The following is a 23,250-nucleotide window of genomic DNA, read 5'->3' on the forward strand; positions in this document are numbered from 1 at the left end:
GAACCCGTGTCCCCTCCATCGGCAAGCGGACTCTCAACCACTGCGCCACCAGGGAAGCCCGAGGGGGAGTGCATTTTTAAACAGGGTGGGCCTCTTGGAGAAGGTGGCATTTGAGCAAGGACTCGAAGAGAAGGAGGGGACCAACCAGGTGAACAGGTGGGGAGAGGCCTCCCAGGGAGAGGGACCAGCCAGCACAAAATCACACTCCAGGATGGTGGACATGGCAAGGAATAAGAATTTCCAGTGGGTGGAGACAAGTACAGTATTAGAGAAGGAAACACATGTAACACCCGTGTATTAGTCATCTAGTGCTGGGTAACAAAACACAGTAGCTTAAAGCCACTCATGTTTCTTATCTCAGTTTCCACAGGTTGGGAAGCGGGGTGGGGCTTAGCTGGGTGGGCTGGCTCCAGGCTTTATGATGCTGCAGACAAGGCGTCCCTGGGGCAGGGTCGACTCCCAAGGGCATTTGTACTGATCTTGGAAGGATTCATGTCCTTGCTGGCCATTATCCAGGGGCTGTCTTGGTTCCTTATCATGTAAGAGAGGATTTGATTTGGGTTTTGAAACCCTCACTGTTTGTTGTAATAGGGAAACAAAAAATGAAAATGGCCCAGATATCCCATATAGACCAGTGGGAACTATACTCAGTATCTTGTAGTAACCTATAATGCAAAAGAATCTGAAAAAGAATATATATATGTATAACTGAATCACTCTGCTGTACACTTGAGACTAACACAACATTGTCAATTAACTGTAGTTCAACAAAAAAAATTTTTTTAAATAAAAAAGGACAGAAGCAGAAACTAACACACCATTGTAAAGCAATGATACTCCAATAAAGATGTAAAAAAAAAAAAAAAAGGACACACACAAAAGAAAGGACACACCGACACCTTTGTGTAGGCTCACACAGTGGAATATTATACAGCAGTAGAAAACTAACACACAGAATGACCTCCCAAACATAAGATCATGCAAAAAAAGCGAAGTGCAGAAGAATATCTACAGTATGCTTCCGTTTTTATAAAATTCGAAACCCAGCTAAACTAGCTGATACGTTATTTCAGTGTGCTACAAATGTTAGAGAACTGAAGGGAAAAGTGGGGACGTGATTAACCCAGAAGTCAGCATAGTGGTTGTGTTTTGCAAGCTGGGCGGTTGTGAATGTCTCTATTCTTAGCTGCACGCATAAATTACGGGTGCTCTTTGTGTGTTTGATGTATTTTGTGTTTCAAAAGTGAAAAAAACAACCTTCCTCAGACAGCTGTGGAAAACAACATGGTTCCAATAAAAAACAGAATAGCCCACCACAAAAAAGAAACGATAATTACGCAATAATTATGTGACCGGAGAGAGGTATTAACTGCTCGTGGTAATCACGTTGCAGCATATAAATGTATCAAATCAACATGTGAAACTTACACAAGGTTATATGTCAATTATATCTCAATTTTTTTTTTTTAAATCTTTTGGCCGCGCTCAGCATGTGCGATGGAACCCGTGCCCCCTGCATTGGCAGCGTGGAGTCTTAACCACTGGACCACCAGGGAAGTCCCTAATTTTTAATGTTTTACTTAACCTGACATACCCAAAATATTCTAACCAATATTGTAATCGACATACACAAATTACTTTTTTATTTTATTGAAGTATAGTTAATTTACAATGTTGTGTTAATTTCTGCTTTACAACAAAGTTATTCAGTTATATAATTAGTTTATTTTTATTTATTTTGGCTGCATTGGGTCTTCGTTGCTGCGTGTGGGCTTTCTCTAGTTGCGGCGAGCGGGGGCTACTCTTCGTTGCGGTGCGCAGGCTTCTCACTGCGGTGGCTTCTCTTGTTGACGGGCACCAGCTCTAGGTGCGCGGGCTTCAGTAGCTGTGGCGCACGTGCTCAGTAGTTGTGGCTCGTGGGCTCTAGAGCACAGGCTCAGTAGTTGTGGCACACGGGCTTAGTTGCTCCACGGCATGTGGTATCTTCCCGGACCAGGACTCGAACCCGTGTCCCCTGCACTGGCAGGCGGATTATTAACCACTGCGCCACCAGGGAAGTCCCTCAGTTATAAATATATGTATTCTTTTTTTTTTTTTTTGGCTGCAGTGCGAGGCTTGTGGGATCTTAGTTCCCCGACCAGGTACCAGGTATCGAACCCAGGCCCTCGGCAGTGAAAGCACCGAGTCCTAACCACTGGACCCCCAGGGAATTCCTTCTTTTTTTTTTTTTTTTTTTTGGTTGCAGTACGCGGGCCTCTCACTGTTGTGGCCTCTCCCGTTGCGGAGCACAGGCTCCGGACGCGCAGGCTCAGTGGCCATGGCTCACGGGCCCAGCCACTCTGTGGAATGTGGGATCTTCCTGTACCGGGGCACGAACCCGCGTCCCCTGCATCGGCAGGCGGACTTCCAACCACTGTGCCACCAGGGAAGCCCTGGGAATTCCCTCTTTTTCATATTCTTTTCCAATAATTAACCAAATTATTGAGGAGATATTTTCCACTCTTTTTTCCACACCAAGTCTTTGAAATCCAGTGTGTTTTTCATACTCACAGCCTATCACAACTTGGGTGCTAAATTTTCAGTGGTTTAAGGAAAAAATAAAGTTGTCTTTAACGAAAAAGTATTTTACATCACTTCTGTTTGTGGGTTTTAATTAATTAAAATGAAATTCAATTCAAAATTCGGTTACTCAGTGGCTCTGGCTACATTTCAAGGGTGCAGTAGCCTCAGGCTGCTGTAGTTGCCTGGCCAGCACAGGTGGAGAGGATGCTGAGAAGTCACTGAGGTGAGGGACTGCAGTGGCCTGGGCTGGGGTCAGTGCCTCACTTAGAGCCCGCCTGTCCCCTTTCTGGACCTCTCCCCACACCTCCTTTTCCAGGCCTCGCTCCAGCACCCAGCACTCAGGAATCCCCTGTTTCCAAGCCCGGGTGCTTCCCCCCAAGGCAGGCAGTGCCCCCAGTCTGTACACTCCCAGGACCCAGGGGTGGCAGAAGGCAGCTGTTTTGTGGGGTGTGGATCTGTGAGCTGAGGTGCCCTCCGTGTGCAGGTGAGGACCTTCACAATACAGGACCAACCCTGGGCTGTTGAGACCCTCAAAACTGAGGCAGCAGGCCACCAGCTTGGGGCCAGCTCTGCCCACACTGCCACATTCCAGGGCAGAACTGCCAGGAGTCTGAGAGTTCTAAATGTGAACCGGACTTGCCAGGAGGCTTTGCAGGTTTCAATTCTAATCTGTTGCTGTGTAACAAACTACCCCCAAACTTTACTATGTCTCATGATTTCATGGGTTGGGAATGCAGGTGGGGCTCAGAAGGGCGCTTCTTCTGTCCCATGTGGGGTTGACAGGGGGCCTTGCTTGGTGTCCAGCTGGCAACGGTGCTAGGGGCTCTGGGCTCTTTCTGTGGTTGGTCTGGTGCCTCGCCAGCCCCTCTCCCTTTCTGTGTAGACTCAGGGTCTCTCCAGGGCCCACTGATGCAGCACAAACTTCCTATGAGATATCTCAGGACTCCCTGAGAGCAGGACAGTACCTGCCGTCCTCCTGAAGCTAAGGGACGTGGCTGGCAGTGTCACCTCCCTCACACTGCACGGGTCAAGGCCATCACAGACCCAGCCCAGATAAAGGGGAGGGAAGTGGCTGCACCGTTTTTCATTCCGACCAGCAGTGCACACGGCTTCCAGTATCTCCACATCCTCCCAACGTGTGTTTTTATCTGTCTTTTGACCGTAACCATCCCAGTGTGTGTGAAGCAGTATATCACTGTGGTCCTGATGCTGCCATCTTTAATCCACTGGAGACTTTGTCAGGTGGGAGGATAGTTCTATTTTGTTCGGCAGTGTGTTACTTGGTGTATAATTGTTGAGCCCTTAGCCATGGGTTGTGCAGCCCTCTTGAATTCTTGTAATGGGTCCCAAAAATACTAGGGGTGGGCTTGCTGGTGGTGCACCAAGGGATGGAGCGGGGGGATCGATTTGAGATCTGTCTGGGGGCCAAAGTTGATGGATTAGTTATCGGGGAAGAGAGAGGGTGTGAAGTTAGTCCCACCTCCGACCCCTTCTGCACCCCATGCAGGGCAACTCACAGCCCTTCACTCTAGGTGGCTGACCTGGCTGCACGTCTTGTACCCCTCCAATCTGGGAGCCCCAAATCTTCACTGTCTGTATTGGGGTGAATACTGTCCCCCCAAATTCACACCCCACCTGGAACCTGTCAATGGGACCTTGTTTGGAAACTGGGTCTTTGCAGGTATAATTGGTTCAATTGAGATGAGGTCATCCTGGGGACTTCCCGGGCAGTCCAGTAGTTAGGACTCTGTGCTTCCACTGCAGGGGACACGGGTTCAATCCCTGGTCCAGGAACTAAGATCCCACAAGCTAGGTGGCACAGTCAAAAAAAAGGTGAGGTCATCCTGGATCAGAGTGGGCCCTCGTCCAATGCCTGGTGTCCTTGTAAGAAGAGGGAGATTTGGATACAGAGAGGTGAGGCCATGTGAGAAGGCCAGGTAAAGATGGAGGCAGGGGCTGGAGGGATGTGTCCACAAGCCAAGGTCCACAGGCAGCCACCAGAGGGGCCTGGAACAGATTCCCCCTCAGAACCTCCAGGAGGAAACAGCCCTGCCAACATGTTCGTTAGGAGACTATTACACTCTAACTGTACATTGAGCACTTTGCTGGTTCTGAGTCATTTTGGTGAATTATGGAACGCGAGGATAGTTAGGGGAACCCCAAATCTGTAGTCAGCTGGTCCAAGTGAAGGTGGTCCCAAGGGCCCCAGCTGACAGATGGTGTCTGTAGTGGGGCTTGTCTTATGGGAACCATGTCTTCTAAGCAAATAATGGGCTAAACTCCATGCATCCATAGAACTGTAAATTATCTGATGGAAAAATGATGATTGCCCTGTATCATTTTGTTTTGTTTTGTTGTTGATTTTTTTTTAAACATCTTTATTGGAGTATAACTGCTTTACAGTGGTGTGTTAGTTTCTGCTTTATAACAAAGTGAATCAGCTATACATATACATATATCCCCATATCTCCTCCCTGTGGCGTCTCCCTCCCACCCTCCCTATCCCACCCCTCTAGGTGGTGTCCTGTATCCATTTTGCATTGACTAAACAAATTCATTTCAGCCACCGGATGGCCTAGAAGACATCTTACATGTCCCTTCATTATTTACGAGTTCCATGCACTCTCTGACGCACATCGATGGGATATTCACGTGAGAATCATGCTTTTTCCTTTTTTAAAAAATGCACTTTTGGGGGGCTGCTCTGCGCGGCTTGAGGGATCTGTTTCCCAACCAGGGATTGAACCCGGGCCATGGCAGTGAGAGCCCGGAATCCTAACCACTAGACCACCAGGGAACTCCCCAAAATGCATCTTTTAACGTAATGCCGAGCCCCTCAGCCGGTTGCTGGGGTCTCATTCAGTCATTCGACCAGCACCTATTTATTGAGCACCTACTGTATACTACGAACACCATGCCGAGCAAAACAGATGGCAACTCCTGCTTGGTGAAGCCAACACTTGAGTGAAGGCACGGAATGATTCGGATGAATAAGAATAGGCATAGTATGTTAGACAGTGTTGTGTGCTAAGGAAAAAAGGGGGAGTCGAAATGTGGGTGGGGGCGTGAAACGTTTCACAGGTGGCCAGGGGAAGTGGCACTGAGAGGGGGACATGGCAAGCTGGCACGGGCAGGGGAGGGTGCTCAGGGAGAGGAACTGGCAAGGGCAAAGCCCTTGGGGTAAGACCATGCGGGCACATTCAGAGAACAGCGGGAATGGGTTTCCACTGGGGCTTTGTTCGGAGGGTGAGCAGATGGTTTTGGAGGGATCCCTCTGGGTACTGCAGGGAGAGCCGGCTATGGGGGGCACTGACGTCCGGGGAGGGAGGGCGTGGCTTCAAGTGGCTTTCAAGGTGAGTGCTGTACGTGGGTTTTTGTAAGCCTTTTGACAACCTGATTTTCCCAGGAAAGGAGGGAGTTTCAGAGAGGTTAGGTCACCAACCCAAGGACACACAGCTTATGAGGGATGGAGTGGGATTTGAATCAGGCAAGCTTGACCTCAGAGCAGAGATGCCTCTACCAAGCCCCTCCCCCGGACGTCACAGTCACAGACATCCCGGCCTCCTCCTGCTGTGGCTGCTTCCCCCACTCCTGCCCCACCGCCGTCCTCCTCAGTATCCCCATAAGTGACCCCGGCCTCCCCGCCTCCTCAGCTTTGCCCTTGACATCTCTGCCACCTGGTGTGTGTTGTTTCCACCTCCTCCCAGCACATCCTGTCTTCCCAACGTCTAGAAGTTCAGATGATGACTCACCTCCACCCAGAAGCCTCTCCTTGGGGACCAGAATCATGTCTTGTTCATCTTTGAAAAAAAAAAAAAAAAATGATGTCAGAAGCCAGTCCCTCCCCTGCTTCAAGCTTGCCAAAGGCTTCCTTTGCTATTTTGACCCCAGGTCGAATCCAGACCCCACCTGCAGCCCCCAAAGCCCACCTTCCTGATCTCCTCTCTCCTCCCCCCAGTCACTCTGCTCCAGCCATCCGGAACTCCTCAGGGATCCTCGCCTGTGCCAGGTGTGGCCCCACCTCAGGGCCTTTGCATGTGCTGTGCCCAGAGCCCTCTCCCTTCACAGCCTCCCCGGTCTGGCTTCTTTATATCACTCAGGTCTCAGCTCAAATGTCACCTCCTCAGAGAAGCCCACCCTGACTACTCCACCTGAAGTAGTTGCGTTACCACCCCCCCCAGCGCTGAATTAGCACCCAGTAGGCCTTCAATCAACTCCTGAATCCCCCATTTATTTTTAAAGTTTTGTTTTATTTTATCTTTTGGCCATGCCATGCGGCATGCAGGATCTTAGTCCCCCAACTAGGAATCAAACCTGTGCCCCCTGCATTGGGAGCTCAGAGTCTTAACCAATGGACTGCCAGGGAAGTCCCTAATTCCCCCATTCAGAGGGCAGTTACCACGCACAGAGCCCTCTCCTAAGTGTGGACCAGATTGAATGCATTTTGTGCTCAGGGCATTCCTAGATAACGCTGTTATTTCCATTTTGCAGAGGGGGAAACTGAGGCACAGGGGTCTCGTGCGCGGGATGCCATGCCCGAGTTCATGTAGCTGGTCAGGAGGGGATTCAAAGCCAGGCAGTCAGAAGTCTCCTTGGTCACCCCCGACCCCTGGCCTGAGCCCCCGTTTTCCTCATCCCTGCCCCTCACACCCCTCCTGTCTTAGCTGGCTTGAGTAACCATAACAGAACACCACAGTCTGGGGCTTAAACCACAGACATGATTCCTCACCGCCCTGGAAGCGGGAGGCCCACGATCAGGGTGCCGGCGTGGCCAGTTCCTGGTGAGGGCCTGCTTCCTGGTCTCACTGTGAGCTCATATGGCAGGGAGAGCTCTGGTCTCTCTTGCTCTCCTTACAAGGACACAAATCCTACCGGGGGGGCGGGGGGGCACCCTCACGACCTCACCTAACCCTCATCCCCTCCCAAAGGGCCTGCCTCCAAACACCATCCCATGGGGGTTAGGGCCTCAGCATATGGATTTTGGGGACATAAACTTTTGGTCCATAACACCTCCTATGATGCAAAGCGGCCTCCAGCTCTGCACTCACCTCTCAAATGTCCTTCCCCAGCCCTGGGACTCCTAACCCTGCAGCATTCCAGCTGCCATGCTGGGAGAGAACCCTGATCCACCCCCCAAGGCAAAACCAATGCCCCAACCTCCTAGACACTTGGTTTCCCCTCTGTCCCCTGGTAACATCACTCCTGTCTCCCAGGTTTGCTTGTGGTGGGGGGTTAAAGGCCGGGTCCCAAGAAGCAGGGCCAGAACGAGGGTGAGGTCAAAGCTCAGTCACAATGAAAAATCATATTTCAATGCAATATTTAAAAAAAATTTTTTAATGCAAAAAAATCCATGCTGACTACATTATCAAAATTTGAAATCAAGACAGGATCAATCATACTGTTTTCCTTTCGTCTGGGGCTCCAACAGGGCTTGGTAAGGGACTGTCACTGACCCTGTCTTGATGGGAAATTTTAATATTCCATTCATCATGGATGGGTGTTTTGGCGTGCATTATGATTTAAACTATCACATTAAAAAAAATTTACCTCGGGAATTCCCTGGCGGTCCAGTGGTTAGGACTCTGTGCTTTCACTGCTGAGGGCCCAGGTTCAATCCCTGGTCGGGGAACTAAGAGCCCACCAGCCACATGGCTCAGCCAGAAAAAGAAAAGGAAAAAATATATTTATCTCATTCTGGATTAGTGGTGATGATTGCACAAACTTGTGACTCTACAGAAACCCACTGAACTAGATCCTCTAAAAGGGTGGATTTGGGACTTCCCTGTTGGCACAGTGGTTGGGAGTCCGCCTGCCAATGCAGGGGACATGGGTTCGAGCCCTCGTCCAGGAGGATCCCGTGTGCCGCAGGGCAACTGGGCCTGTGTGCCACAACGACTGAGCCTGCGCTCTAGAGCCTGCAAGCCACAGCTACTGAGCCCGCATGCCACAACTACTGAGGCCTGCGCACCTGGAGCTGGTGCTCTGCAACGGGGGAGGCCACTGCAGTGAGAGGCCCGCGCACCGCGGCTAAGAGTGGCCCCTGCTCGCCGCAACTGGAGAGCATCTGCGCGCAGCGACAAGGGCCCGATGCAGCCATAAATAAATAAATATATTTTTTGGAAAAAGGTGGATTTTATGGTATGTGATTTCTAGCTTGATAAAAAATGAGAGAAAAAGATTATCTTGATGAGCAAGGTTTTGGTGCCCCTTTAAATTTTGCGACCCCCAATTTCCCTCTCTTTCCCTCTAGACTCCAAACATCCCGTCCTAACCCCTGCCTTTTGGAATAGCTGGAGTATCTTGGAATATCCTTGGACAACTCTGAGCTCCATGCCTTTGGATGAACAGCACCATCTTCCTGAGACTCTATTCCACCCCCTATAAACTTGCAACCGTCACACAAGTGCTGCTTCATGGGCATCAAAGGAGAAACTGCTTACAAAAGGCTAAGCACGTAGTAAATGCTCAAGAAAAGTTTGCTGTTATGCGTATCTTGAATGCAATGCAAAATTAAATTTTAAAGCGCTTACGTTTATCAATTCTAAAGACAAGGGATCTCATTTGCAACGCGGGTGCAGATATGCCCGGTTTCCTGGCTGGGGAAGTTGCCAACTCACATGTTCTCCATGAGGGTGGTGAGGGTTCCCCGGTAAACAGGGTCACCTCTCTCTCCTAGGAGCAGACAGGGACATTCTTAGGGCTGCACTCACCTTAGGAGCAAAATTTAAGGGGGTGCCCAGAACTCAATCCTCAAGATAAATATTTTAATGCAATATTTTCAAAAGTCAAAATCAATACAAAAAAATCCATGATGAATAAAAGATCAAAACTGCAAATAAAGACAGGATCTGACCTTGCATGTGCACAACTCACCTCCCTGCCCTCCACCCCCGACCCTGTCAGATGGTGTCTGTATATAAAACCTTGATTTTTGCTCATCATGGGTGGGGCTATTTTGGCATAAATTTTTAAAATAAAAAATATCTTTTTATTTTTTTGGCGACACCATGCAGCTTGTGGTATCTTAGTTCCCCGACCAGGGATCAAAACCGTGCCCCCTGCAGTGGAAGCTCACAGCCCTAACCACCGGACCACCAGGGAAGTCCCTATAATACTGTTTATCTTGATGACTGAGTTTTGTGGCATTCCCTTAAAATGTGTGTCAGCGGTGAATACCTCACTCCCCTCACCCTACACCCTGCCCTTTGCTCCAATAAAACTTTGTTGTCAAAAACGGCGTCCACAACAGCCAAATGGTGGAAACAACCCATGTGTCCATCAACGGATGAATGGATAAACTAAATGTGGCCCCTCCCTACAGTCTAATATTATTCAGCCTCAGAAAGAAGGCAATGCAGACACACACATGGATGAACAACATGGATGAACCTTGAGGACACTATGTTCAGTAAAATAACACGCCAAAGGATGAATACAGTATGATTTCATTTACAGGAGGTCTCTAAAGGATCAAATTTATAGAGACAGAAAGTAGAATGGTGGGTGTCAGGAGTTGGGGGCAATTCATGTCTAATTCCCAAGAGTTTACTCTGGGGATGATAGAAAAGGTTTGGGTCAGGATCACGATGATTGTTACCCAGCATCGTGAATGTATTTAATTCCACTGACCGGTATACTTACAAGTGATCGAAATGATGAATATCGTGTATATTTTATCATTAAAAAAAAAAACCAGGGGACTTCCCTGGTGGCACAGTGGCTGGGTCTCCACGCTCTCAATGCAGGGGGCCCGGATTCAATCCCTGGTCAGGGAACTGGATCCCACGTGCATGCTGCAGCTAAGAGTTTGCATGCAGCAACTGGGGAGACCGCGTGCGGCAACTAGGGAGCCCTGGAGCCGCAACTAAGTAGCCCTTGAGCTGCAACTAAGACCCAGCACAACCAAATTAAAAAAACAAAAGCAGGCACCCCTGGGCAGTAGTTTAGTTGATTTTAAAAAAATATTGCAACTATAAAGTTATTAAATACATGTTTCACATATAAAATATTGCGTATTTAAAATATTGCAATTGCCACCCCAGTCCCAGTTCTTCTCCTCCTCACCCCGCCCCCGCCGGTCTGTCCCTTCCGGCGCTGCGGGCTCAGGGACCTCGCGCGGCCACCAGGTGGCGCCGCTGCGCCCCGCAGCCCCCGGGACATTTCGCGCCCCCACGGTGGGCGGCGCGGAGGCGGCGCGATGCGTCAGCGGGACAGCGAGCCCGGGAGCTGGGGGAACTGAGCCGCGGGGCGGAGGCCAGACCCCAGGCTGGCGGGGGAGGGGGCGCAGCTGTGAGTCATCGGGAGCCCCCGTTCGGCCGTGGTAGCCAGTCCCACGCGGGCCTGCCCGCCTGGCTCGTGAACTGCTTACCAGGGGAGATGGCGAGGCTGGCGGCCGTCCCAGCGTGCGGCCGTGGCTGGCGCACACGTGTGGCTCCAGCACGAAATAACCGGGGGCTTGAGAGAGTGGAGGCCTCACCAAGCCTCAGTTTCCCCTTTTGCATCCTGCAGATGAGAGTAGCCCCTGCTTCCCGCGTCCTTGGGGGTTAAATGAACCGTGATAACGGGGAGGCTGGTGCCCAGTGGGCGCTAGGTACGTTCAGCGCCCGCTCCGGAGGGAGGAAATAAAGGCGGCGACCACCATTGCAAGCGCGCCCAGGTGGCAGCGCGCGACGCACGCAGGAACCGGTTCCCCTCGCTTCTCCCGGGCCTCGATTTCCCCCCACGGTCAGGTGCGAGGCGGACGTGCGGTCAGAACCTTGCAACGCGAGGCGCCTGCAGGGGGCGCGGAGCCCACGAGGCCGAGCCACCTGCGCCTCCCACGCGCGCCCCACCCTGAAACTCGCGGCGGGTGGGGAGGGGCGACCGGTCCCGGCCCTAGGCTTTGCAGCCCCCGTTTCTGGGTACCTCGAGGCGGCCTCCAGCGACCACCACCTCTTGTTAAACGCTTACCGTGCACCCCTCATTTTATTTAGGACTCACTGCAATCCAAAGAGGCCAGCGCTGCATTCCCATTGGACAGATAGGGACACAGAGGCCCAGAAAGTAAAGCCACCCAGGGTCTGGGGTCCCTGAAGCCTGGGGAGACTCCCGCCACCACCACCTAGAAAGGATCAGGCTGCAAACCGTACTCCATCTCCGTGCAAAACCCCAGCAGAACCTGGAAAGGCGCGGGCCGGGGACTCTCCGGGGTTTCCAGGCCCCCCCGAAAATCCGGGCCGCCTCGCGCGCTGGAAATCCCGCGCGCGCCCCGAAACGCGGCGCGGCTGCCGGGAAATCAGGAGAAAACTTCTGCTTTTTTTTTTCTTTTCTGGCACTCAAGCTCCCCCGGCTCCCTCCCCCGCCCCGCGCCCTCCTCCCGGCTCTCGCCCCACGTGGGGCGCCCCCTCGCGGCGCCCCGCCCCCTCCCCGCCGCCGGCCAACTGCAGCGCGGGTTTCTCTCGCCTTTGTTTTTCCTCCAATAGGAGGGGCGGATGAACCACCGGGGCCACGCCCCTGTTTGTACAAGTCTATAAATGGCGGCGCCGGCAGCCGCGCGCTAAGGTCGCTGAAGCCGAGGACGTCAGACTTTGCAGTTCCCTGGATTATCCTTGCTGAGGCACTTGCAATTTTTTTTCCGCCTTATTTGGGGAGGATTTCGCTGCCTTCCGAAGGTCTTGACGAACGATTGGGTTCCGTAGGAAGGCTTTGGGCTCTCCGGCCTCGGACTTTGCATTTTCTCCCTTGGAACTGTCGTGGGGCTGTTTTCCACTGTGGATTATAACTGCAACATGACACTGGAAGAGCTCGTGGCGTGCGACAACGCGGCGCAGAAGTAAGTAGCGGGGCCCCCGCCGCCTGAGGTCGGCCGGGCCGGGCGGGGACCGGAGCGCCCCGTGGCCGGCCCGGCGTGACCCCCGTCTCCCTTGGCCCCAGGATGCAGACGGTGAGCGCCGCGGTGGAGGAGCTGCTGGTGGCTGCGCAGCGCCAGGACCGCCTCACCGTGGGGGTGTACGAGTCGGCCAAGCTGATGAATGTGTGAGTGAGACCCCGGCACCGGGCTGGGCGCGAGTGGGGATCTCCGCTCTGCACGCTCCTTGCTGCATCCCTCTCTTGCATGGGGCTGGGGCACTGTGGGTCGAGGGTCTTTCTGCCTTATTTTTTTTGAGAGGTGGAGGCTGCAGTATCCCGGTGCGGCAACATCTGCAGGCAGTCACTGCCTCTGTGCCCCTGCCTTACCCCGCCATCCTTTGAACCGAATGTCTTCTCCCCCACCATTTATCTGCATGCAGACGCGATCCCTTGCGCACCTGCGGTTTCTCTTTGCTTTTGCAAACTCCCCGCCGTAACGGTGGCCCCTCCCCAGTCCCCAGCTGACCCACCATCCCACTCTGGCTCCTCAGGGACCCTGACAGCGTGGTCCTGTGCCTCCTGGCTATTGACGAGGAGGAGGAGGACGACATCGCCCTGCAGATCCACTTCACGCTCATCCAGTCCTTTTGCTGTGACAACGACATTGACATCGTGCGGGTGTCAGGAATGCAGCGCCTGGCACAGCTGCTGGGCGAGCCGGCCGAGACCCAGGGCACCACCGAGGCCCGGGACCTGCACTGCCTCCTGGTCACGGTGAGCTGGGCCTCGGCCCCGCCCCGCCCCCTCCCTACCCCGGCACCTGGGCCCGTGTTTGTCAACAAAGTCGAGCTGGCCGGTCTGCACCAGCTCAGCGCTCAGCCATGCTCGGCATGTCCCCGTGGGCAGCCGGCCGGGTCTCGGGGCCTTAGTCACCCAGCGAGCTATTTTGAGCCAGCCTGCTTTCCCCAAAGGGGCCCTGGGAGAGGGGGGCTCCCCAGCCACTCCTGGGGCTCCCGCTGAACCCCGTCTCCTCGCCTTCCCACAGAACCCTCACACAGACGCCTGGAAAAGCCACGGCCTGGTGGAGGTTGCCAGTTACTGCGAAGAGAGCAGGGAGAACAACCAGTGGGTCCCCTACATCCCCCTCCAGGAGCGCTGAGACCCTGCCCGGCGTCAGAACCTGTTGCTGCCAAAAAACACGATAAAATAAATATTTGATTCCCCCTCCCTCCCAGAACCCCCCCAAACAACCCAACCTATGAGACCGTCGGGGGCAGGATCGTTGGAGGCTGAAGACAGGAGAGGGAGTGCGCGGCCACCCCAGGGCGCCGGGGCTGGAGCAGCGCCAGCAGCGGCCACCGTGTGAGGAGAAGATGGGACCCAGGCCAGCAAGAGAGGGGACCCTGGAGCTCAGGCCTGGCGACAGAGCAGAAGCTGGAGTGGGGGAGCTGTGCCCCCCCCACAGGAGGGCCGAGACTCCACACTTCAGGGGTGGGGTGGGACTGATAGTACCCGCCCCCCTCCTTGAGACCAGAGCTGACATGTGCAAACGGGCCTTGGTGGGCCGAGGGTCTGCACCCTGGCCAGGACATTACTTTGGGACTTGGGAGCCAGGGCTACGTTGCTCTCTACCGGCGAACTCCCAGTCTGCAAACTAAATAGACAATCTATTTTGTTACTTGCATTTGTTACTTGAATCGGTGAAAGAAAGATGGGAAGCTTACAGATACATATATTTTTACTTCTACTATGATGGCCTTGTAATAAATTGTTAAAGCTTCTGGGTTCTTGTGTATTTACCGCCGGCCTCAGTGCGGGACCAGGACCTCCACCTCCCCTGCGCTCCAACAGCACTGGCGCCGCCCACACCACCTCCTGCAGGCTCACCAGGAAGTGTTAACTTAAGTCCGAGTTAGCTGCTCCAGGCTCCTTGCAAAAACAGTGCCTCTTCTCTCTGCAACCGGCGCCACCCAAGTCCAACAAATCTTTGCCTCTTTTTTTTTTTCTTCTCCCCTCCTCCTGCCCCCGAGCAATTAAAAGACCGGTTTATTACGAAACCTGGCCGTCGTGCCGCCGCTGTTACTCGCTGAGCCAACCCCAAACTCTGGGCACATATAGACGCACCCCTGGGGGCTTGCTGCCGCCCCTGCCCGCCCGGCTGCCACCGCAGCCCAGGTCCAGAGAGGTCAAGGGGCCACCTCGACCACACAGCGAGGTGGGCTTGGAGCTCAGAGCTGCCCCTGGGCTTGGGCGTTGCAGGAAGAGCTTCGGGGATCCCCCAGAGAGCAACCCCCCACCCAGGCCTTCTCCCTCTCAGGGTGGGCCTCTGCACTGCACTAAAGAAAAAAAGATTTTTTTTTTCTTTCCCCAAACTAAAATCAACAAGCAGAAAAATACCCCAGGAAGTCGTGCTCCCGGCCCAGCTGGGCTTGGCACGCTGCGGCATTTTGCCTCTAAACCGAAACTGTGAGGCCTGGCCCGCCACCTCCTTTTCCCCTGAACTCGCAGGCGCGGTGACTCCCCTGGCCCGGGGCAGGGAACTGGGAGCGCGGCCCAGCCTGAACTCCAGCCTCAGTCTTCCCGCGCCGAGTCTGCGGGGTGGGCTCGCGGAGCCCGTGCAACACCTTCTCACCTCTGCCCCGCACCCCGGGGCCTGGGAACCGGGTGGGGAGGTAACCCAGGGGCCAGACGTAGGCCGCGACCTTTCCACGGAGCCCCACGTGGGCGAGTGAGGAAAACCCCGACGGCCCCGGGGAGTCACGGGGCTGGGGGGAGCCCCGCCGGGGGAGGATGGGGGAGGGAAGGAGAAAGGGGGAAATCCCAGAGGGAGACGAGGGGGGAGGGGCGGGAATCCCTCCAGAGGGGAGATCGGGAGTGGGGAGGGAGGAAAATGAGATGCAGCCCGGAGTAGGGACAACGTCCCCGCCAGCCCCGGGGAGCGGAATCCCTCTGGGGGTGGGGGAGGGGAGATGCTAAGAGGAGATAACCGAGCCCCGCGGGGTGGAGGGGGGAAAGGGGAACTCAGCGGGTCTAAAGGGGGTTGGAAGGAATCTCTGCAGGGATTTGGGGGAGGGGAGATTCTAAGTGGAGAGACCCGAGCCCTGAGGGGTGGAGGTAGGAGTTTGAAGAGGAGGGGTTTAGGGATGGGGGTGGGGCGAGGGGGAACCCAGAGCGGGAGGGGGAGAAGGGCCGAAGGAATCCCTGTAGGGGTGGGGGAAAAGGGAGTGAGGAGACTTGAGCTCCAGGAGAGGAGGAAGGAGTCTGAGGGGAGAGAGGGGATCCTGCTGGAGTTGGGAGGTGAGGGGCCTGAAGCCCCGAGGGGTGGAGAAGGGACTGCGAGGGGCTAGGGGGGAGATGGGGAGGATCCCTGAGATGGGGCCCAGAGAGTGGAAGGGGAGCAGAGGCTGAGGGACCTCAGTGGGGGGCATCAATGGGGAAGGACTGAGGTGGACAGGGCTGGGCTCATTGCTCCAACGGTGACCTGGACTTCCCCCTGTCGAGGCAGGCGGGGCACCCAGGAGAAGCTCCCGGCCGGCTCCGCCCGCGGGTGTGGGCTGCTCTGTCCCCATCCTGACCTTGGCCAGACAAAAGGGCCGCATGACCTCTGACTCTCTCCTCCCTAAGTCCCCGCTGCAGTGGGAGCAAGACCCCAGGCCCCTGGGGTCCAAGGAGATACAGGGCATGGGTGGGACCCCAGCTGTGTGACCCTGAGCTGGTACCTTAACCTTTCTGTGCCTTCAGTTGCTCCTTCCGAAAAATAGGGATAATAATGCTACCTACCTCATATATTGTTGAGGTCAAATGAAACATATATTCCTTAGATTAGCTCCTCTGACTCAGAATGTATAAAAAGGATTAGCCATTATTACGACTACGACTATTATCGGCACACTTACTGTCCCCTGCATTTCCAGAAGCATCTCCTTTAATCCTATCTCACAGCCACCCTGCGAATTAGCAGAGCCGAGACTAGGGTGAGGCGAGCGGCACACGCCTTCCGTGCAAAATTGAAGACAGCAGGAGACCAAAAACTCGGTGGGCAAGATAAAGAATATTTTCAAGCAATATATTTCTAACTCGAATGCAAACAAACAAAAAAAAAACGAGAGAGAGAGAGAGAGAGAGAGAGAGAGAGTATCCCTTGGGGACCAAAACTGTAAATCAAGATAGGATTAGCCGATTTGTCCCTTTGCCTCTCTGCGGGCACCGTTCCTGACCCTGCCTTGATTTCAACTTCGATATTTGGCTCAGTTACTTTGCAGGTTAGGGTTAGGGGTTAACTGACGACGCAGAGGGGGCGTGGCTTCTCAGAGGGGGCGTGGCTTCCCAGGAGAGGTGAACCCCAGCTCTCTCCGCTGCCACCACGCGAACGTGCGAACTTGCAGGGTCATGGCTCTTACGTTCTGATACCAGTTCTCCCATTATTCTCATTCATGTTATTACTACTCTTGCTGTTGTTGTTGCTGTCGTTAATAAAAGCATTGAGTCTTCCTGACCGAACCCAGAATCCAACGGCTGTTCGGAGGAGGTATTAACAGCAGCTCGGCTGATTCGGTCGTCTCTGGGTGCAGACACCCTGAACTTGACCACTGTCCACTGAGGACGATGCCGTTGTCCCATTTTCCAGAAGAGGAGCCTGAGGTCCAGACTGGTGGAGCCACGGCTTGGTCAGGAGTCTTGAAAACCCAGGGGGACAGGGAGAGGGGGCAGGCTGCACCCCAGTACACTCCCCCCCCCCGCCAGAGTTCAGGGAGGAGTGGTCACAGGTCACAAAGGCTCGGTCACTGTTGCAGGTGCCGCCTCCCCGGGGCTGCCACTGCTGGGGGCTGGGTGCCAGGAGCAGGACAGTGCAGGAAGACGCTATTCCCCAGCTGGGTGTGCACCCACGCTCACCTCCACCCACACCTGCACCCTCGGGCCTGAGACACACACACACACGCAGGCACACCTGGAGACGCACACACAGCCCCCCAGACCTCATACACACTGTTGCCCACATGGGTCCCCCCAGCAGTTCTGGGTGGAGAGCTCAGACTCCAGCTTCACCCCATCCCCTTAGGCACGTGGCTTCTCTGAGCTCCATTTCCAAGTCTGTCCCCTAAACACGCTGGCTCCGTCAAGCGTCTGTCCCCACGTGCGCCTGTGCACACACACGCCACAGTGGACACGACCACAGAATCACACGCGTGTCAACATGTGTAAAGACAGATGTGCTCCCTGTCCCGAGGCCTCAATGGTGTGTACGCTTCCTGCTATTTCCTTGAACCCTCCCTGCCCGGGAAAGGGGACTGGCCTTGTGAGCACGTCATGAAGCCCATAATGTCCCCCTGGACTTGGGGACCGGGCTGGGGGGCCAGGAGTGAGACAGTCACATAGGGCAGCGATACTGGGAGAGGTGATATGATAGTAGCTGACGTTGCACTGGGCCAGCCCCTCAGCCCTGCCATCACTTATCCTTCTGAAAACAACGCCACGATAGGTACTGTTATTCTCTGCTTCTTACAGGTAGTAATTCAGAGTTAGAACTTTATATGTGTATATATATATATATATATATATATATGTGCATATATATAAGATATAATTCACATATCATAAAATTCACCCCCTTTAAAGTATAATTCAGTGGTTTTTAGTATATTCACACAGTTGTGCAATCATCACCATGATCTAGTTCCAGAACATTCCATCACCCCAAAAAGAAGCCCCGTTCCCATGAGCCCATGAGCACTCACCCCCATCCTCTCCCAGCCTCTGACGACCACGAATCCACTCTCTATCTCTGTGGATTTCCCTGGAAATAAAACGTTCTGGACGTTTCATACAGGTGGAAGCACACACTCTGTGGCCTTCTGTGTCTGGCTTTTCTCACCTGCATGACATCTGGGGGCTCATCCACTTTGCAGGGTGTGTCACTACACAAAGTTTGGACTCGTAGTGCCCGCCCTGCGTCTGTGGGCCCCAGCACTAGCACTTCCCCGTAGCCCAGGATCTGGGAAGGCACCGCACCCTCATCCCACCCCACCCCTGGCATGCGGCGTGGCACACACACCCTGGGCCTAGACGCTGCTTGCACACCTGCCCTCTAACCTCTGCCCAGAACCCTTCGTCCCTCCCTTTCCGCAAGCTAACACCCAGCACCCTCTTGTCCTCACCTGAGATGTCCTCCTCAGGGAACCCTCCAGATGAGACCCCTGAGAGCCTGCCTCCTGGCTCTGCCCACTTCCCCTGCCCCGCCGTGTTTGGAATGACAACTTCATCCTGTCATCCTTTGCTCCTTATCCGTCTCCTGTGTTAGGCTGCAGATTCAAGAGGGTTGGGAGAAATGTGTTTTTCTCAGCCTCCAGGCCCCTTGTGGCCAAGCCCCTCGTGGACCCACTTGGCACTTCCTCAATGCTGTGGCCCGAAGATTCAAGCCCGGATCCGGAGTTACATATAACCAGAGATTGACCCATCAGTCACCTCTTTCCGTGGAACAGACTGTTTTGTCCCTAAGGGACACACTGACCAGCCAAGTGCTGGGTCCTGGCCAGACGCAGTGACACCACCTCTCCGGGGAAGCTGGAACCTGACGTGGAGGCTGCCAGCCCTGCGCTCTTAGGCAGATTGCTTCACCTCTTTGGGCTCAGTTTCCTTATCTGTACAATGGGCATACTGATCGGAGTGCCCATCTCTCAGGCGTCCTGAGCATTAACTGAGTGAAGATAGGTAAGGCACTTAGAGCAGAAGGGAGAGCCTTCCAGAAGGGTTGGTTGGTATGTGACTATTTGATTCCTTCTACCTGTGCATGGCAGCACTGGCCTCTCTGCCTGTGTCCCTGTGAGTAGGGCTTGGTCTCTGAAACTGTGTGGCTACGTGTTTGGGTGGTTGGATCTGTGTCTGGCCAGGACCCAACACTTGGCTGGTCAGTGTGTCCCTGAGGGACAAAACAGTCTGTTCCACAGAAAGAGGTGACTGTTGGGGTCACCAACTGGGGTGCCATGATTATTGCATGATTTATTGGCTCCCAGTTCCTGAGGCCAGAAATCTGAGAAAAGGTGTCAGCCGGGCTGGTTCCTTCTGGGGCTGTGGGGCGGATCTCTCCAGGCTTCCCTTGCTTCTGGTGGCCTCAGGTGTTCCTTGCCTCTTAGATGTTTTTCTCCTGTATCTTCACATCTCTTCCTTCTATGTGTGTCTCTGTGTCCAAATGTCCCCTTCTTTTTAAATTTTATTTTTTTTTAATTCCTGGCCGTGCCACGTGGCTTGCGAGATCTTAGTTCCCTGACCAGGGATCGAACCCACGCCCTCGGCAGTGAAAGCACAAAGTCCTAACCACTGGACTGCCAGGGAATTCCCCAAAAATGTCCCCTTCTTATAAGGAAACCAGTCACGATGGATCAGGGCCACGCTGAGGACCTCATCTTAACCTGATCATCTGCGACGATCCTATTTTCAGATTAGTTCCCATTCCCGGGTACCGGGGGTCGGGACATGCACATCTTTCGAGGGGACACAGTTCAACCCATAACCCCCCAATATTACCCAAACCTGAATTCCCAGTCACACATCTGGACACGTGAGACCCCTAGACTCACATGCAACTGACACCTCTCTGTGTCTTGTCTACTCTGGTTTCCCAACTTAGCCCCAGCAGCGGCCCAAGTAACCCTGAACGAACGAAAACACACACCTGGGCCACTGCCCTTAGACACACAGATAAAGAACCACGCAGCCTCCAGCGTGCACACACAGGCCAGAGAGAAAGTGGTGGGCGGGATTTATTTATCCACCAACCTCACCTTTCCTGTTCCAGGCTGTTCCTGGGGGCTTCGACTCCCTGGTACTTCCTGCCTGCCCACAGTGGGTCCAGGAAAGGCCCCAGGACAGCTGTGTGGTGTTGGGGCTTGTCCCCTCGGGTGGCTAAGGAGACGTGGGTAGCTAGCATCTCGGAAGAGTGGCTCTCAGACCTCAGGATGCACGAGAGCCCCCGCCTCAGCTTCACACCTCTGGCTCCTCCCATTCAGTAGGTAAGATGGCGCCCTTGGGGGTACCCATGTCTGCCAGAGCGGGGGCTCCCCCTTTCTAGGAAGCTGCAGAAGGAAACCACGTGCTTTCTGGGAAGAACGTTGGGTCGGGCTTCTACATAATGCTTCCCTGCTTACTCCCCGGGGTCAGGGTGGGACCTCTGGCCCTGTCCCTCTTGTCCTTAGCTCTCCCCTTCCCTCTGCAAACCAGCCCGTGGTCCCTTCGCCGGCGGTGCCCCACCGCCCCGTTCCCCCATTGCCTCGCCTGCTCTTTTTTTCTCTCCCTGACCTCAGGGGCCGGGCAGAGGCCGTGGCCTCCCGGCTAGATCTTCAGGGTCGAAGTGGTGCCCTGGGCACAGGCGGGTGGGGAGTGCTGGAGAAGCATGTCTTTGCTGGAAGGGAAGAGTCTGCGAATGATGCCCCCTGGAGTTGTGCACGAAAGATTGTGGGAGGCCTGCCTGCCACCGCCCCCGAGCCCACACCCCAGTGTGGAGAGGGAGCACCAGATGGACAAGTTGGCCAGTCACCCACAGCCTTGCACACAGATACCCACGGGCCCACGGCGACCACCTCCAGAGACCCAGAGTGACACACAACCCGAGTGACACCCCCGCCGAGGATGCCCGGGGAGTAGCGGGCGCACGCAAACACACACACACACACACACACACACACACACACACAGCTGCATCTGTGGGGGGGGTCCCTTCGCAGCACCTCCCCATTCTTTCCTGCCCTGTTGTTCCTCCTGGTTCCCACCCACCCCCTGCTCCCGGGCGCCGGGTTCCCAAGGTCCGGGGCTGGGCTGGGCTGGGGCGGGTGAGGCGCATCGCGGGGCAGCCGAAGACCCTTTTGCACACGTGCGCGCGCCCGCCCCAGGCGTGAGCGCGCAATCGCCGGCGTGCAGGCGCGGAGCGGCGTTTGTGCCGCTGCGCCATAAATGCCTCCGGGATGGCTGGCAGGGTGGCGGAGGGGGCAGCCGCGGAGCTTTGAATTCGAATCTAGTCTCAACGGTTAACTGGCTACCGGCGCGTGCAAGCTTGACTCAGTTTCCCCCTTCTCAAAAGGGAAAATCTAACTGCCCTCCCACGTGGCGAGGCGAAAACATAAGGCACCAAAGCACTTCGCAAAACGCTGGGCCTGGGCGACCCTTATTACCCCTTCCCTCCACCTCACCCTCCCACCAGCCACTCGGGGTGGGGTGGGGGGCGCCGACCCAGGCCCCAGACGCCCCTCCCTCCCCAGCAGGCAGGAGTCCCGGCTTCCTCGTTCCTTAAATTGGGTAACTGGAGACAGAGGCGGGTGTGTGAGAGACAGAAATCCCCGAGTGGGCGAAATGCAGGGGCCTATCCCCCTCGTTTCCCCACGTCCCGACCCCCACCGGCGCCCCCGAGGGTGCGCCCTGGGCGCGCAGCCCGTGCGCGATCGGAGGCCCCATCGCCGGCCGCCGAACCCCTCCCGTGCCCCGCGGTGCCAGCCTCCCTGCGGTGCCCGCCAGGCGCGCTGTCTGCGGCCGCCCCGGCATGGAGGGGTGGTGTCCAGGCCGGCGGCGGCCCCGGCGGCGTCTCCCCGCTCCCAGCCCCTGGCGGCGGGCGGCCGGGCCGAGGGCGGGGCGTCTGCACAGACCCTCCTTTTGTGAGAGGCGCCTTCCCCGGGCGGCCTGGCGCGCAGGGCCCGGGCGCCGCGCCAGCGCCCGGAATAGCCTCCCCGCCCCGCCGGCCGCCCCACGCCCCGCCGGAGCCGCCTGACCTGCCCGGCCAGGCGCGGGGGGGTGGGGGGAGCCGGCCGCAGCGGCGCGGGTTTGCGCGCACGAGGCCTACGGTGGGGAGCTCCTCTCCGGCTGCAGACGCCCACTGGGTCAGCCCGGGTCTGATCTGCGTGCAGGGCTGACCCCTCTCCTCCCTGCAAAGGCTACTGTGGGCCGACCCCTGCCTGCGCGCCAAGGCCTACTGTGTGCAGACACCTGCCTACAAACACCTGCAGAGAGTGGATCCCTTCGTGCGTGCCAGCGCGCAGGGCACGCAGACGCTGACATTAAACACCCGTGTGTGGCACCTGAGCGTGTGCACGCATCGTTCTGTACAGAGGTACATGCACGCTCACCGATGCCCGTTAGTGGAGACGTCTGTACCCTCAGACACCCGCGTCTGTGCAGGTACCACGAGCAGATAAAAACCCTCAGACCAGCACACCTGCATTGGCCAGCACCATGTGTGGTCACCAGGACTGCAAACTCTTTCCAAGTTCAAATGCTTGCTGTGCAGACCCCTGACGCCAGCAGATTTGGGGTGGGAGCAGCGTGGAGGGCACCCACTGAGAGCCGGGACCCTCTGCAAGGAGCCTTTGTGTGTGCCTCAGTTTCCCCTCCTGGAGAGGGACCCTCCTCTGCTTGAGTCTCTTCTGCTCGTCCCAGCTGTGAGGGGCTCTGGAGGTTCGAGGGAAAGCGGGTTGCACACCCCCTCCACCAGGTGGGTCTGGGCCGTGGACTCAGGCATGCAAGGCTGGGGGCAGGGCCTCCCCCCGAGCCTTCCTGGAAGCCCAGGGGGCAGGTGCAAAGGCAGGTGGGCTCTGCGGGCAGCACGCTGGCAGCGGGTGGCTTCCCTGAAACTGAGCACAGCAGCTGCGAGAGGTTTCCGGGCCTGCCGGGCCCCACCCGGCCCTGGGGCACTCTCGGCAGAGGGGGGAGGGGGAGGGGGGCAGTGCCAAGGAGGAGCCGGGCCCAGCCTGCACATGCCAGCATGGGAACCACTGGGGACGCGCACACACCCCGTGTGTCTGCGTGTGCGAACCCTGCAGCGCACACACCAGTGTGTGTGCCGTGCACACACAGAGGCTTGCCCTTGTGGGCTGCGCGCTA

General features: G+C 55.7%; 1 protein-coding gene and 1 long non-coding RNA gene across 3 annotated transcripts; one reads left to right on the forward strand and one right to left on the reverse strand.

Annotated features, from left to right (window-relative positions):
• Positions 1-11,826, reverse strand: LOC132517822 (uncharacterized). Its single transcript, XR_009539827.1, has 3 exons — positions 11,691-11,826; positions 6,315-6,362; positions 1-531 (listed from the first exon to the last, which is right to left on the reverse strand). It is a non-coding gene; the product is annotated as an uncharacterized LOC132517822 (long non-coding RNA).
• A 266-nt stretch (positions 11,827-12,092) lies between these two features.
• GADD45B (growth arrest and DNA damage inducible beta) lies at positions 12,093-14,171 on the forward strand. 2 transcript variants are annotated; one of them, XM_060145755.1, is made up of 4 exons: positions 12,093-12,373; positions 12,475-12,576; positions 12,942-13,164; positions 13,626-14,171. In XM_060145755.1, the coding sequence occupies exons 1-4, from the start codon at positions 12,330-12,332 to the stop codon at positions 13,650-13,652; spliced, it is 396 nt and encodes a 131-aa protein (XP_060001738.1). In that variant the 5' UTR covers positions 12,093-12,329; the 3' UTR covers positions 13,653-14,171. The 2 variants fall into 2 exon arrangements, with proteins under 2 accessions (XP_060001738.1, XP_060001737.1); XM_060145754.1 differs by having other exon boundaries at positions 12,094-12,373; positions 13,436-14,171.
• Positions 14,172-23,250: the final 9,079 nt, after the last annotated feature.

The sequence above is a fragment of the Lagenorhynchus albirostris genome, chromosome 3 (genome assembly GCF_949774975.1).
Source record: "Lagenorhynchus albirostris chromosome 3, mLagAlb1.1, whole genome shotgun sequence".
NCBI lineage: Eukaryota > Metazoa > Chordata > Mammalia > Artiodactyla > Delphinidae > Lagenorhynchus > Lagenorhynchus albirostris.

Bases quoted from the DNA above. Each gene is read 5' to 3' on its own strand.
- GADD45B (XM_060145754.1), top strand. From the start codon at position 12,330: ATGACACTGGAAGAGCTCGTGGCGTGCGACAACGCGGCGCAGAA. The intron at 12,577-12,941 runs GTGAGTGAGACC...CTGGCTCCTCAG, and splicing joins TCGGCCAAGCTGATGAATGT to GGACCCTGACAGCGTGGTCC. The intron at 13,165-13,435 runs GTGAGCTGGGCC...GCCTTCCCACAG, and splicing joins TGCACTGCCTCCTGGTCACG to AACCCTCACACAGACGCCTG.